The following is a 14,764-nucleotide window of genomic DNA, read 5'->3' as shown; positions in this document are numbered from 1 at the left end:
GACTGAGCCACACCCACACTTCTGGGTTTTATAATCCCTTCCCCCTGCCACCGGAAGGGGTATGGCCTTCATGGCGTGATTGACAGGAGAGAGATTCTCAACATTTTTTTAAACACTAATAACACTTTTATTTTTCATTGATGGGAAGAATCCTCTGCACCCGATGAGCGGAGGTGGACTGAGTAAGATGGCCAAAAATCACAGCTGTAAATGGTAGCATTTTATCTAAAATCACTATAGTGCAAACAGGAAGTTGTCAAGTTTAGACCAACAACCATTTGCAGTGCAGCATTACAAAGCAACCACCACCGACAGCCATTTACAGTGCAGCATTTCAAAGCAACCACCACTGACAGCCAGTTGCAGTGCAGCATTTCAAAGCAACCACTACCGACAACCATTTGCAGTGCAGCATTTCGAAGCAACCACTACCAACAGCCATTTGCAGTGCAGCATTTCAAAGCAACCACCACCGACAGCCATTTGCAGTGCAGTATTTCAAAGCAACCACCACCGACAGCCATTTGCAGTGCAGCATTTCAAAGCAACCACCATCGACAGCCATTTGCAGTGCAACATTTCAAAGCAACCACATCTTCATTTTCAAACATTAAGGGCACTCACAGTTGAGTAGACATGTGTTCAGTGTTATTCACAGCTCAGAGAGATGTGATCCTCTCATTTCCTCCATCTTGCAGAGACTGACTGAGGAACAACACTTCCGGGTTTTATAGTTCCTTCCCCCTCCCACCAGCAGGGGAAGCAGAGAGAATCTCATCATTTTTTAAACATTAATAACTCTTTTATTTTTCATCGATGGGAAAAAGACTCTTTCCTGAGCAACGGAGGCAGCTCTGAGTAAGATGGCCAAAAATCACAGCTGTAAGTGGCAGCGTCTTTTCTAAAACCATGAAACAGAAAAACAGGAAGTAGTCAAGGTCAGACTTTTAGTAATATAGATATATATATATGTGTTCTATGTCCCCAAGTCAATGTAGTTCAGAACTTATTTGGTGGTGCTAGAATTTAATAGCCTGCTGGTTGTAGTGAAAAAGCTGCCCCTGAACCTGGACATTACAGTTTTGTTTACTTTGAGATCGCAGCCAGAGAGAGGATTAGTGGTGAGGAAATGGGGATTGTGAAGGCAACTAGATAAAAGCTTCTATCTGCCAACATCTACTTAGGGGAATTTTCTGCTTATTTACTTTAGAGTCAAGTAGGATGGTGGTGAGGGTGCACTGGATACCTGCCATCAATGTTCATGCGGAAGTGAATAGTTTTCAGATAATATCTCAAGGAGCAATGTATTTATAAATCATAGGAACGAACCAATGACAGATTCTGGAGGAATACCAGCAGTAACAGTGAGCTGTGCAGCATATCATGCCGTATTTCATACAGACAATTATACGTCCCAGTTATTTGCTCCTGCCTGTACAACTGGAGAGTTTACAAGTGCCTCAGTACTCACATGTAATAAAACGTTCAAAAGGAATCAACTGCTTCTAAATATGGACATGACAACAAGTATTTTTCTATGTTTCTATGGGAGGAAACTGCTAATCTATGAAAATCAACTGAGCACTGCATTGTCTCACAAATACTGAGCCACATCTGGAGGATATGCTTCCCATGTTATCTGAGATATGGAAATATACAAGATATGGAAATTTTTCAAAATTGACGGGTATGTAATTTAAACCATATATCAGGTGCTATGTGAACAAGAAAGGGTTCCATTCTAACAATGTCTACATCAATGTGGGATGGCACAGTGGCTCAGCAGTAGAGTTTTTGCCTTACAGAGCCAGAGACTCGGGTTCGATCCCGACTATGGGTGCTTGTATGGATTTTGTACATTCTCCCTGTGCTTGCGTTGGTTTTCTCCGGTTTCCTCCCACACTCCAAAGACGTACAGGTTTGTAGGTTAATTGGCTTCAGTAAAATTGTAAATTGTCCCTTGTGTGCAGGATAGTGTTAGTGTATAGGTTGATCGCTGGTCGGCACGGACACGGTGGGCCAAAGAGCCAGCTTCAGTGCTGTATCTCTAAAATCTAACGTTTAAAAAATCTAAATACAGTATGTTTAGTTTTAGAGAAAGTACGGAAACAGGTCCTTGAGCCTACCGGATACAGGTCAACCATCTATCTCCTGTTCATACTAGTTCTATCCCACTTTCTTCTCTACTCCCTACACATTGCTGGCATTTACACATTTACAGAGGCTTATTCCTACCAACCCGCACATCTTTGGGATATGGGAGTAAACCGGTGCACCCAGAGGAAACCCACACAGTCACAGAGAGAACATACAAACTCCACAATGACAGCACCTGCGGTCTGATTGACACTGTGCGGCAGCGGCTCTACCACCTGTGCCACCGTGCCACGACATGTATTCCTTCCTATACCATCATGAGATGTCATCTGCACGGGGTCCCCCCTTCCCACCTACTACTACACCACCAGCCCTACCTATGACTCTTCATACTGCGCAGGTCAAGATGATGCTGGACAGACTGAAGCCAGGGAAAGCAGTGGGGCCCGATGACATCAGCCCAAGGCTACTGAAGACTTGCTCCTCAGAGCTGGGTGGTATCCTAACACACCTGTTCAACCTGAGCTTGCGTCTACAGAAGGTCCCAAGGCTGTGGAAAACATCTTGCCTGGTACCTGTCCCAAAGAAGACCTATCCCACTCACCACAATGACTACAGACCAGTAGCGCTCACTTCACATATTATGAAGACATTTGAGAGACTTGTCCTCTCCTACCTCAGGACTAGTGTGTCAACTCAAATGGATCCTTTACAGTTTGCATATCAGCCCAACATCAGTGTCGATGATGCCCTTATTTACATGCTGCAGAGGGCGTACACACATCTGGACATCCCTGATGCATCTGTAAGAATTACATTCTTTGACTTCTCTAGCGCTTTTAACACAATTCAGCCTCGACTGCTAGGGGAGAAGATGGAGAAGATGAAGGTGGATCCATTAATGGTACTGTGGTGTTTGGATTACCTTTTCCTCAGACCACAGTATGTGCGCCTACAGAACAATGTCTCAAGCACCATCATGAGCAGCACAGGGGCTCCACAAGGAACTGTGCTGGCTCCATTCCTGTTTACCATCTACACAGCGGATTGTCAATATAACACCAGCAGCTGCTTTTTGCAGAAATTTTCAGATGACACAGCTGTTGTAGGCCTCATCAAAGGGGGCAATGAGGAGGAGTATAGAGACACAATTAACAACTTTGTGGAGTGGAGTGCACACAATAATCTCCATCTCAACACCAAAAAAACGAAGGAGATAGTTGTGGATTTCAGGAGGGGGAGGAGGAGGATTCAACCAACACCAATCACCATCAGGGGCACTGAGGTGGAGGTGGTCGCCAACCACAGGTACCTTGGTGTGCAGCTTGACAGTGAGCTGGACTGGAAGAGTCATATGGAGGCGGTGTACAGGAAGGGACAAAGTAGACTGTATTTTTTAAGGAGGCTAAAGTCATTTAATATCTGCCAACCCCTACTGTGCAGTGTCTACCATTCAGTGGTGGCCAGTGCTCTGTTTTTTGCTGTGGCCTGTTGGGGAGAAGGCGCCCGAATAGCGGACAAAAACAGACTGGATAAGCTGATCAGGAAGGCCGGCTCAGTGGTTGGGGCAGAGCAACTAACGGTCAAGCAGGTGGCAGAGGCCAGAACTCTGAAAAAACTAGGCTCAATAATGACCAACCCCACTCACCCACTCCACGCCCTGAAGGTGATCAAGTGCAGCATCTTCAGTCAGAGACTGATTGCACCAATGTGCAAAACGGAGAGACATAGGAAGTCTTGTATACCAGCTGCTATAAGGTTTTATAATGCACAAAATTTTTAACTTATTATGTATTGAAGATATCTGTTGAAATGTGTGGTGTTATGTCTGTCTTGAAGCTGTTGTGGCACTGTAATTTCCTGTAAAGGATTATTAAAGGTTATTCATTCATTCATCATCCTACTTAATATTTGATTTCCTTGTTAAAAGTAAAGATTCCAGATATCTGACCTAGTCTTATTCGCATTTAACATTCATTCTTATCTCTGATTCTCCTTCAGATTTTCAACTCAATAACCTCCCTCACATGGAACTAATTTCATCCTTCCATAGTTGTAAAGAACTCAAAGTTGTTGTTTTTTTTTAACAGAAACAAAACTTTTTTAAAATCAAGCATCAAAGATGTCCTAGGAACCTCCTAGGATACCTTTGAACTTGATGATGCCTAACCAAGGGTTAATTCATAAAATGCATAGTCTTTATATTTTGTGATCGATCATATTGACAACACATCCATTTACTTTGTTTGGTTTGCCAAAAGGAAATGACCATGAACTATAACTTGGAGATCTTCATCTTGTTTGTCTACCTTAAGTTCACAACCCTGTGTGATGTACACGTGGTTGCCATTATCTCATCTCATGTCCATCATATTACGTTACCAATAAAAAAAAAAAATCCATCGGCCGAGTACCCAATCCTCCAACACTATGCTGTTAACAGAAACATAGAAACATAGAAAATAGCAGGAGGAGGCCATTTAGACCTTTGAATCAGCATCGCCATTCATTGTGATCATGGCTGATCATGCACAATCAGTGATCCGTGCCTGCCTTCTCTCCATATTGCTTGATTCCGCTAGCCCCTAGAGCTCTATCTAACTCTTTTAAATTCATCCAGTGAATTGGCCTCGACTGGCAGAGAATTCCACAAATTCACAACTCTCTGGGTGAATTGTTTTTTTTCTCTTCTCAGTTTTAAATGGCCTCCCCTTTATTCTTAGACTGTGGCCCCTGGTTCTGGACTCCCCAAACATTGGGAACATTATTCCAGCATCTAGCTTGTCCAGTCCTTTTATAATTGTATATGTTTCTGTAAGAACCCCTTTCATTCCAGTGAATACAAGCCCAGTCTTTCCAATCTTTCCTCATATGACAGTCCCGCCATCCCAGGGATTAATCTCGTGAACCCACACTGCACTGCTTCAATCACAAGGATGTCCTTCCTCAAATTAGGAGACCAAAACTGCACACAATACCCCAGATGTGGTCTCACTAGGGCCCTGTACAACTGCAGGACCTCTTTACTCCTATACTCAAATCCTCTCGTTATGAAGACCAACATGCCATTAGCTTTCTTCACTGCCTGCTGTACCTGCATGTGTACTTTCAGTGACTGGTGTACAAGGATACCCAGGTCACGTTGCACTTCCCTTTTTTCTAATCAGATGCCATTGTGATAATAATCTGCCTCCTTGTTCTTACCGCCAAAGTGGATAACCTCACATTTATCTACATTATACTGCATCTGCCATGCATCTGCCCACTCACTCAACCTGTCCAAGTCACCCTGCAACCTCCTAGCATTCTCTTCGCAGTTCACACTGCCACCCAGCTTTGCGTCATCTGCAAAATTGCTAGTGTTACCTTTAATCTTTCTATATCACCGCAAGTCATAAGGTCATAAGTAATAGGAACAGTATTAGGCCATTCGGCTCATCAAATCTATTTCACCATTCAATCATAGCTGATCGATCTCTCCCTTATAACCCCACTCTTCTGCCTACTCCCCATTAGCCCAGACACCCATCCTAATAATTGAACAATTCCCTGCAATATCTGGAAACTATAAGAACATTTCCCTGGTGCGTTCCTTCAGATCAATAATATTGTGGAGAGCAACTGCACTACAACTGATCCTTGCAGAATACTACTCACAATTGATCCCAACACACAATCGGGGCAGATGAAAATTCAATTCCCAGCCCACATTATTATTATCAATCCCGGGAGATTTGCTTGGCCATCTGAAAATGGTTTTGAAGATCTGGTTATGAGATGCAAACCTGCTTTTGTGCATCCATCTTCCCAAGAACACCAAAAATATTGAGGAGATACTAGAGGACACTTGGAGTAGTTCTCTGTCCTTCCGTGTTGAGCAAGATGGCATTTTAACATATTTTCTAGCTTATGTTTACCTTTTTAAAAGAATAGACAATAGGTGCAGGGGTAGGCCATTTGGCCCTTCGAGCCAGCACTGCCATTCAATGGGATCATGGCTGATCATCCCCGATCAGTACTCCGTTCCTGCCTTCTCCCCATATCCCCTGACTCCGCTATTTTTAAGAGTCCTATTTAATTCTCTCTTGAAAGCATCCAGAGAACCTCCCCATCGCCCTCTGAGGCACAGAATTCCACAGACTCACCACTCTCTGTGAGAAAAAATGTTTCCTCGTCTCCGTTCTAAATGGCTCACTCCTTATTCTAAAACTGTGGCCCCTGGTTCTGGACTCCCCCAACATCGGGAACATGTTTCCTGCCTCTAGCGTGTCCAAACCCTTCACAATCTTATATGTTTCAATGAGATCCCCTCATATCCTTTTCATTTTACAGGAACATAGGATGACATTCTCTCTTCCACTTCCACTCCACTCCAGTTTGGTGTCCTGGTGCAGTAAAATCTTCACCCTCCATCTTTCATGGATGACCGCAGAGTTCCTCCAGCATTTTGTTCTTTGGCTCCACGCCAGTTTTGTGGGTTCTGTAGTGATCCAATGGTTCTTTATTCAATTGTTTAAAAAAAATTGAACCACTACAGATGTAGTAATGGATTAAGTCAATGAGTGAGCTGCAGACTCTCCAGATAGGCCAGGAGGTGACCGACACGCTAGCCTGCTATGGATTTGATGTCAAGTATCCCTCCAAGCTTTGGAAGTATGCTGCTAGCTAGAGAGAAATGCTGGGAACAGGAGAACAAAGAAGCACTGTGAAAATGGTCATGTGATGGACAATTGGTGAGAGCAGAGCTGAAGGTTACTTCATGACTATGTAGCGTGGCCTTGTGAAGATAAGGTGTCTGGGGACGGCCATTTTGCAAAGGATCTGTATGGTGAGAATGAAAATATGAACAGGCAACATAATTAAGAAATCTCTAGCCTGATAAGGAACAAAGATGTGTTTGGTTTATTCAGCACTTGGATGAGTGACAACTTGAAATGATTGACTTCAGAACTGTGCGAGCCTTGGGTTAGAACAAAGGCTTCCTTCAGGAGATTAACGGAAAAACTAGTATAAAAGAAGGGACCAGCAGTGATAACCTGGAACAGCCATTGCAAGAAGGAGAGACCTGAGCTCGAAACTCAAGGAAGACTACCTCCTGCCAACGGAGTGAATCAGGCCAATTAATTCATACGGGTAATATCTGACTCCAAGTCATGAGTTTTGAGATTTAGTTTAAGAAATTATAAGTTGAAACAGTAAAGTAAATGAGAAGTTATTAGAATTCAAATGTTTGTAGGTACAGGATACTGAGTTGGATGATCAGCCATGATCATATTGAATGGTGGTGCAGGCATGAAGGGCCGAATGGCCTACTCCTGCACCTATTTTCTATGTCTATCTCTATAATAATAATAATAATAATAATAATAATAATAATAATAATAATAATCTTTATTGTCATTGTACAAGACAACTAAATTTTGTTGGAGCAGTCCTCCAGCTGCACAGAAATATGAGTATAAAAATACGTTTAAAAAAGAACTATTAAAAAAAATTAGACTATAAACATATAGGAGTTTGGGTGGGTGTGTGAGAGAGAGAGAGGGGGAATCAGTGTGGGATAGAGTTCAGTAGTGTCACAGCTCTATGGTAGAAGCTGTTTTTTAGTCTTGCCAAGCGGGCGCTCAGTGTCCTGTATCATCTTCCTGAGGGCGGGGGGGGTGAAGAGGCAGTGTCCAGGGTGTGTGCTGTCTCTAATGATGCCCTTGACCCTCCGGATGCAGCGGGTCCGGTAGATGTCCTCCAGTATGGGGAGCTGGGTGCCAGTGATCCTCTCAGCAGTCTTAATGACGCATTGTCTATGTCTATGCATGCATGTTTAAGTTACTCGAGTGTTAATAAAGAATAAGTTGTACTAAACCTTGGTTTAGTGTCCTCTGTTCAACACGTCAGTTGATACCCTATAGGGGTAATAGTCAACAGATACTTCAGAGTTAGGTTAGAAATACTGAATGACAACAGGCCATTCGGCCCACACCGACCATTGTTCATCCTTTCACACTAGTTCGATGTTATCCCACTTTCTCATCCACTCTCAACACAGTTGAGGCAATCTTCAGAGGCCAGTTAACCAACAAACCCATCGGATGTGAGAGGAAACCCACGTGGTCAGAGGGAGAACGTGCAAACTCCACACAGACAGCACCCGAGATCAGGATCGAACGCGGGTCTCTGGATAGGATGTGCCACTGTGCAATGGTGGGAACACTCCACAAGCCCAGCGACGACCCACTGGGTCGTTTTATTTCCCCTTTTATGCCAGATTTCCAATATCTGCAGTATTTTTTTGTCAGCAGCTAAACGACCAATTCTCTGAGGCCACAACAGCGATTAAACATTAAATTGTGTTATTTATGCTGCATGCTATGGGGTTGGTTATGATTTCCTCGGTCGTCATAATTTTAAAACCAAGTGCAGATCTATTTCCGTGTGCCCTTTGGTTGTGGGAAGGGGGGCATTGAACCTATGGAGAGATATGGACCTGTTCACAATCCAGCCTCCGGCAGAACTATTTCCCAGTCGCGGGCTGTCAGTGTCAGCTGCGATTCCGCCGTTGGATCGAGGGTCTTTGGTTCTTGTCGCTGACCGGAGGACTTTGCCAGTCGATCGATGCGCCGCAGTCCGGTTCACGGCTTAATTCCACGAGTAAACTACTTTCTTTCCCCCTCTTCCACAAAAAGTTTCCACTCGGGATCAGAACTTTCTGGACGACCATGTCCCGAATGTTGAGCCATGACCTGCCCGACATCGAGGTGAGCGTACAAGTCTTAATTAGTGTCGCAGTGCTTTTTAGAGGGCGTCCTCGGCTACGGCAGCCGCCCACTGTTGTTGTTGTTAGCGACCTACTGTTGTAGTTGTTAGCGACCCACTGTTGTTGTTGTTAGCGACCCACTGTTGTTGTTGTTGTTAGCGACCCACTGTTGTTGTTGTTAGCGACCCACTGTTGTTGTTGTTAGCGGCCCACTGTTGTTGTTAGCGGCCCACTGTTGTTGTTGTTAGCGACCCACTGTTGTTGTAGTTGTTGTTAGCGACCCACTTGTTGTTGTTAGCGGCCCACTGTTGTTGTTGTTAGCGACCCACTGTTGTTGTTAGCGACCCATTGTTGTTGTTGTTGTTAGCGACCCACTGTTGTAGTTGTTAGCGGCCCACTGTTGTTGTTAGCGGCCCACTGTTGTTGTTGTTGTTAGCGGCCCGCTGTTGTTGTTAGCGACCCACTGTTGTTGTTAGCGACCCACTGTTGTTGTTTGTTAGCGACCCACTGTTGTTGTTGTTGTTAGCGACCCACTTGTTGTTGTTAGCGACCCACTGTTGTTGTTTGTTGTTAGCGACCCACTGTTGTTGTTCTTGTTGTTAGCGACCCACTGTTGTTGTTAGCGACCCACTGTTGTTGTTGTTGTTAGCGACCCACTGTTGTTGTTGTTGTTAGCGACCCACTGTTGTTGTTGTTTGTTTTCGACCCACTGCTGTTGTTGTTAGCGGCCCACTTGTTAGCGACCCACTGTTGTTGTTGTTGTTAGCGACCCACTGTTGTTGTTAGCCACCCACTGTTGTTGTTGTTGTTAGCGACCCACTGTTGTTGTTATTAGCGACCCACTGTTGTTGTTAGCGACCCACTGTTGTTGTTGTTGTTAGCGACCCACTGTTGTTGTTGTTATTGGCGACCCACTGTTGTTGTGTTGTAGTTGTTAGCGACCCACTGTTGTTGTTAGCGACCCACTGTTGTTGTAGTTGTTAGCGACCCACTGTTGTTGTTAGCGACCCACTGTTGTTAGCGACCCACTGTTGTTGTTGTTGTTAGCGACCCACTGTTGTTGTTGTTAGCGACCCACTGTTGTTGTTGTTAGCGACCCACTGTTGTTGTTGTTAGCGACCCACTGTTGTTGTTAGCGACCCACTGTTGTTGTTGTTAGCGACCCACTGTTGTTGTTGTTAGCGACCCACTGTTGTTGTTGTTAGCGACCCACTGTTGTTGTTGTTAGCGACAACGCCGTAAGTATCACTGCTTTCAGAGTAAAGGGCCTGTACCACTTGGCCGTCATTTGCGCGCCATTACGCGACCTGGTAGCGTGTGTGTAGCGTGTGTGTAGCGTGTTGGTAGCACAGGACGGGCACATGGGAGTGGCATGGCGGAGTGTGGAGTTGCACGCGGAATCGCGCAGCGCTCCAGGATTTAGTTCTGGACGAAATCTTCGCCCTCCACCGGCCTGTCACGTAAATGATGGCCAAGTGGGACACCCTGGCGCGGTGTAACATCTCACCTCCAACAGCAGCAAAAGTAAGCAAGTGATCGCCGAGCTTGGCATGGGGCATCAGTGAAGCAATGGGTGACGTTTCGGGTCGAGACCCTTCTTCAGACTGAAGAGGAGTCTCGACCAGAAACGTCATCCATTCCTTCTCTCCAGAGATGCTGCCGGTCCCGCTGAGTTACTCCAGCATTTTATGTCTATCTTCAAATGACATCACGCGCTCCAGACGGCTGTGAGGACGCATGATGTCGTGCGTCAGTCACTACTGGCTTGTCGCGTAAATGACGGCCAAGTGGGACAGGCCCTTAACACCTTAATAAGTATTTTTGAAACATCCTTAGTTAAGGATGTTTCAAAAGTTAACATCCAGGTAAGGATTGCAGATTTTATATCCTAAAAAAGAACATTAGTAACCAAATTAGTTTGTTTTTTAATAACTACCAACAATTTTACTAACTCCATTTAAAAAAAAAATGTGCAAATAATTCTTAAGCTGGGTTCAAATCCTCAAACTGCCAAAATGGAATACAATTTTGTGTTTGTTGGGAGTAATTCAGAAAGTTTAAATTTTTTAATTTAATTTAATTTTTTCAGCAAACAATAATTTTATCAATGTTTCACTTAACAAATGATGTCAATACACTGATTCTACTTGCAGAGCAGATAAAATATTTGAAGGCACATGATGATGCGCTTGGCTGTCGCGGGTCAGTCACTAACGGCCTGTTGAGTAAATGACGGCCACAGGCCATTAAGACTATAATATTTACCTGCTCCTGTGTCTGATGCACTCTTTCAAATTGTCTGATTATGGATCAGGAATATCATTCATGTGCAAAACTGTACCTCTTGTTCATGCAATTATTTCATTGCTACCAACTCCGTTCTTTCCACTAAGATTTGTCCAATGCTAAATCATAAATAGACACAAACTGCTGGAGTAATTGAGCGGGACAAGCAGCATCTCTGGAGAAAGGGAATAGGTGACGTTTAGGGCCAAGACCCTTCTTCAGTCCCGAAACGTCACCTATTCCTTTTCTCCAGAGATGTTGCCTGACCCATTGAGTTACTCTAGCATTTTGTGTCTATCTACAGTGTAAACCAGCATCTGAAGTTCCTTCCTACACCAATACTAAATCAGACAGTACGCTGCATTGGTGCTGTAATTGACATTGTGATGAGTTTCCAGCCGTGTACTCAGACATAAGAAAACCACTCATATGCACTCCTGAGATGTTACCTGGCTCCATCCCTCTCTGAACTCATTTGCTTTAGAACGCCTCGTTCATGCTTTTACTTTTCTGGTTTGTCCCTGCCTCACTATTCAAGAGGTTAAACTAATCCAAAATTTCACTACTCTTGACTTAATTTGCACCAATCCTCATTCACTTATCAACTTTCAATTGCCGGTTAAACAGTATCTTGATTTTCAAGATTTTATCCCATTGTCTCAAAACCCCACCATAATCTCGACTCTCCTATCTCTGTCGTAGCATCCAGCACCACCGTTCACCAAGTTATTAGTGCTTCTCCAATTCTGCCATTTTGAGCATTGCTGAATTTAACCACTCTATGATTGTCAGCTATTTCTTGAGTTTCAAGTGCTCTAGGTTTAGGTTCCCTAAGCCTTTCCACTCCTCCTTATATTCTTTACAGCACCAATTTAAACCCCTTTCTTTGACCAAGCTTCTGGTTACCCGCCCTATTATCATCAAGGTGTCACGTCTTGATAAAACTCCCAGGCAGCACTTACTAATCGGGTTGTACGATGAATGCCTCAGACTATTGATAACTGGAATATTACTGTCTTTTTGCCCACTGGTGCACTTTAAGAATTCCAGCCCTAACTCCCTCCTCTTTCTCATCTTCCTGCTGCCCGTTGATTATACCGTATGAAAGCCCGTGTTATGTTCCGTGTTGGGCCATTGACTCACGCTGAACTTGAACCCCTTGCAGCCCTAACATTAAGTTTGAACTATTAACTCCTATTCCTATTCTCTCCATATTTCCCCAGTGAAACTGAAGATAATAGGAACTGGGGGCCAGAACAGAAGTTATAAGTTTCTCTGAAGCTGGATCACCATGCTTGATGCTAGTCAGTGAAATAATTTAATTGCTGTAGTTTCTAGGCTGGAAATTTGATCTGAACAATTTCAGATGTTTTATTAGCGATCTTTAATTATCATAATGTTTGAAGTGTGTGGTGCATATCTTGTTAGTCACAGAATAATACAATGCAGAAACATGCCCTTCGACCCAACTCATCCATACCGACCAAGATGCCCCATCAAATCTAATTCCATTTGTCCGCAATTGGCCCATATCCCTCTAAACCTTTCCTATCCATGTAGCTGTTCAAGTGTATTTTAAATGCTGTTATAAACCAGCCTCAACTACCTCCTCTGGCAGCTCATTCCATTTATCCAGCAGCTATGAGTGAAAAGTTGTTCACTCCTTTCAGCACGTTCAGTTCCGGTAGCAAGCACCCTCTCATCCGGTGCAGCAATGGTTGTGGGTTCTTGTACAAGATTCCATCCAAAACCAAGTGCAGACAAAAATGATCATTTTTGGATATTGTTAATAGTTGCATATTATAGTATAATTTAACTATTCTTTGAATTTTAATTTTCCCATGAGTTCCTCTGCAGATATTTACCTGATATCCCAGTCACTGTGACTGACCTCCAAGTGTTTATATTGGTGTATATCAGAATGTTAATGTTGCTTCTTGATTAAATACTGTAATTGTATTCCTGCCTAGACAGTCAACCCTTTTTTCCTTGCAGTTACCATGTCAAACTAAGGTTGGCTGCTGTCATGAATATGCTGTGTTTCTTCTTTAAAATTTGGAAACATGGAGTTCCTCTAAGCGTACTTATGTTCTATAATTCCATTATACTGTCAGCACTTGAGACAACTGTCTCACCTTATGAGTTACCACATCATGCCTCGATCTAGATCAATACAGGGTGTACCTCCATTATATCTCAATACTCAATCCAAGCATTCCAATTTTGAATCACTTCAGTCTGACTTTTCTTCCACTCACAGAACTTAAAGTTAATGTGACTATAGTTCAGTGCAATTAAATCTTGTGACTATTCCCTCAATCCTCTACCCTCATGATTACTACACTGTAAAAGGCAAATTCTCTCTCCTCATTGCTAAAAAAAATCTCCAAAAATGTAACCAATAGATTTCTCACCTACCCAATCTCAAAACAACTCAACTGATTAAAGCTCTGGCAAATGTTTAGAGCCTAATTCTATTAAACTCTAGAGATTGTAAGAATGTCAACAGGAAGTTATGAAACTTCTATTTAAATTGGTTTTACCTTTGATTGCAAGTGGAATAATAACCTTCTGGACAATTTATACTAGCTTTCTGTTACAAAGTCAAACTTCCATCAAAATTAGAACTAGAATGTAATGTAATATTGGAACAAACAAGGCTTTAACCCCATAGAGGTCATGTGTACTTTATGGTGAAATTATCCAATAAGCTAAAACATTTGACTTACCATCCATACACTGTTGTTCTTAGTGTACATAAAACATTGTAAACTTATTGTCTATTGCCCCCAGAAACATTTCCATGGAACAATATTTATTAATCACAGTGGTAAATGATTTACAACTTAATCGTTGGTCAGTTTGGGAAATATGTCACAGAAATATGTAAATTTGTTCAAAGTTTGTTGTTTTAAAAGGTTTAACACAAGTTTGGAACACTTATCCTGCACGGACTTTGAAAGACTGTCAAATAACTTTGAAAGGGTAATGGGGTTAGGAGGGAGATATAGATCAACCATGATTGAATGGCGGAGTAGACTTGATAGGCCAAATGGCCTAATTCTGCTCCTATCGCTTATGATCATATGATTGTTCATTATGTCAGTGCTAATAACTGTCAAATTGCAAACTAATTGTGATCATGAGATTTTTGATTTCAGCAGTGAGTTACCGCCAACATATCCTTCCAGTGAAGGAACCGCGTCCTGCGCCTACAGGTCCTGATGCCCCACCACTCGTGTTTGCACCAGCGCGTGTTCCAGCTACCCCACCACCAGTTGTGACCGACACCACGCATTCCCCGCGTCGGTCTATCCCTGCCTCGCCTGTTGTAACTGGTGCTGCGTGTTCCCCGTGTCGGTCGACCCCTGGCTCGCCGGTGGTGATTTCTCCCACTATGCCCGCCGGGTCGCCGGTCGTGTCCCCACTCTCGGTTCCCATTTCTTCTCCCGAAAGGGGGGTGAGGCGGTCTCCTACCGCACGAGGGCCTGGCGGATCAGTAGGCCATCCACTAGATATGTTGACTATGTTTAAATCTGCTAAGTCATCCTCAGTATATTGTTTGAGGCATCGTAGTTGTTTTTCATTTTCTCCAAGAAGAGATGTAGATTGGCTATTGCATGTTAGCCA

At 43.4% G+C, this 14,764-nt stretch overlaps 1 protein-coding gene across 1 annotated transcript in view; it reads left to right on the top strand.

Moving 5' to 3' along the window:
* The first annotated feature begins 8,526 nt into the window (after window positions 1-8,526).
* Window positions 8,527-14,764, top strand: part of LOC129700783 (dihydropyrimidine dehydrogenase [NADP(+)]-like) — a 637,641-nt gene continuing 631,403 nt past the window's right edge. The window contains exon 1 of the mRNA XM_055641481.1: window positions 8,527-8,849. Coding sequence (XP_055497456.1) covers window positions 8,811-8,849 — 39 coding nt within the window. The 5' untranslated portion in view covers window positions 8,527-8,810. The remainder of the gene's footprint in view (window positions 8,850-14,764) is intronic.

The sequence above is a fragment of the Leucoraja erinacea genome, chromosome 10 (assembly GCF_028641065.1).
Source record: "Leucoraja erinacea ecotype New England chromosome 10, Leri_hhj_1, whole genome shotgun sequence".
Taxonomy (NCBI): domain Eukaryota; kingdom Metazoa; phylum Chordata; class Chondrichthyes; order Rajiformes; family Rajidae; genus Leucoraja; species Leucoraja erinaceus.
Note: the sequence above shows the minus strand (reverse complement) of the source record. Positions and strands in the feature narration are given on the sequence as shown.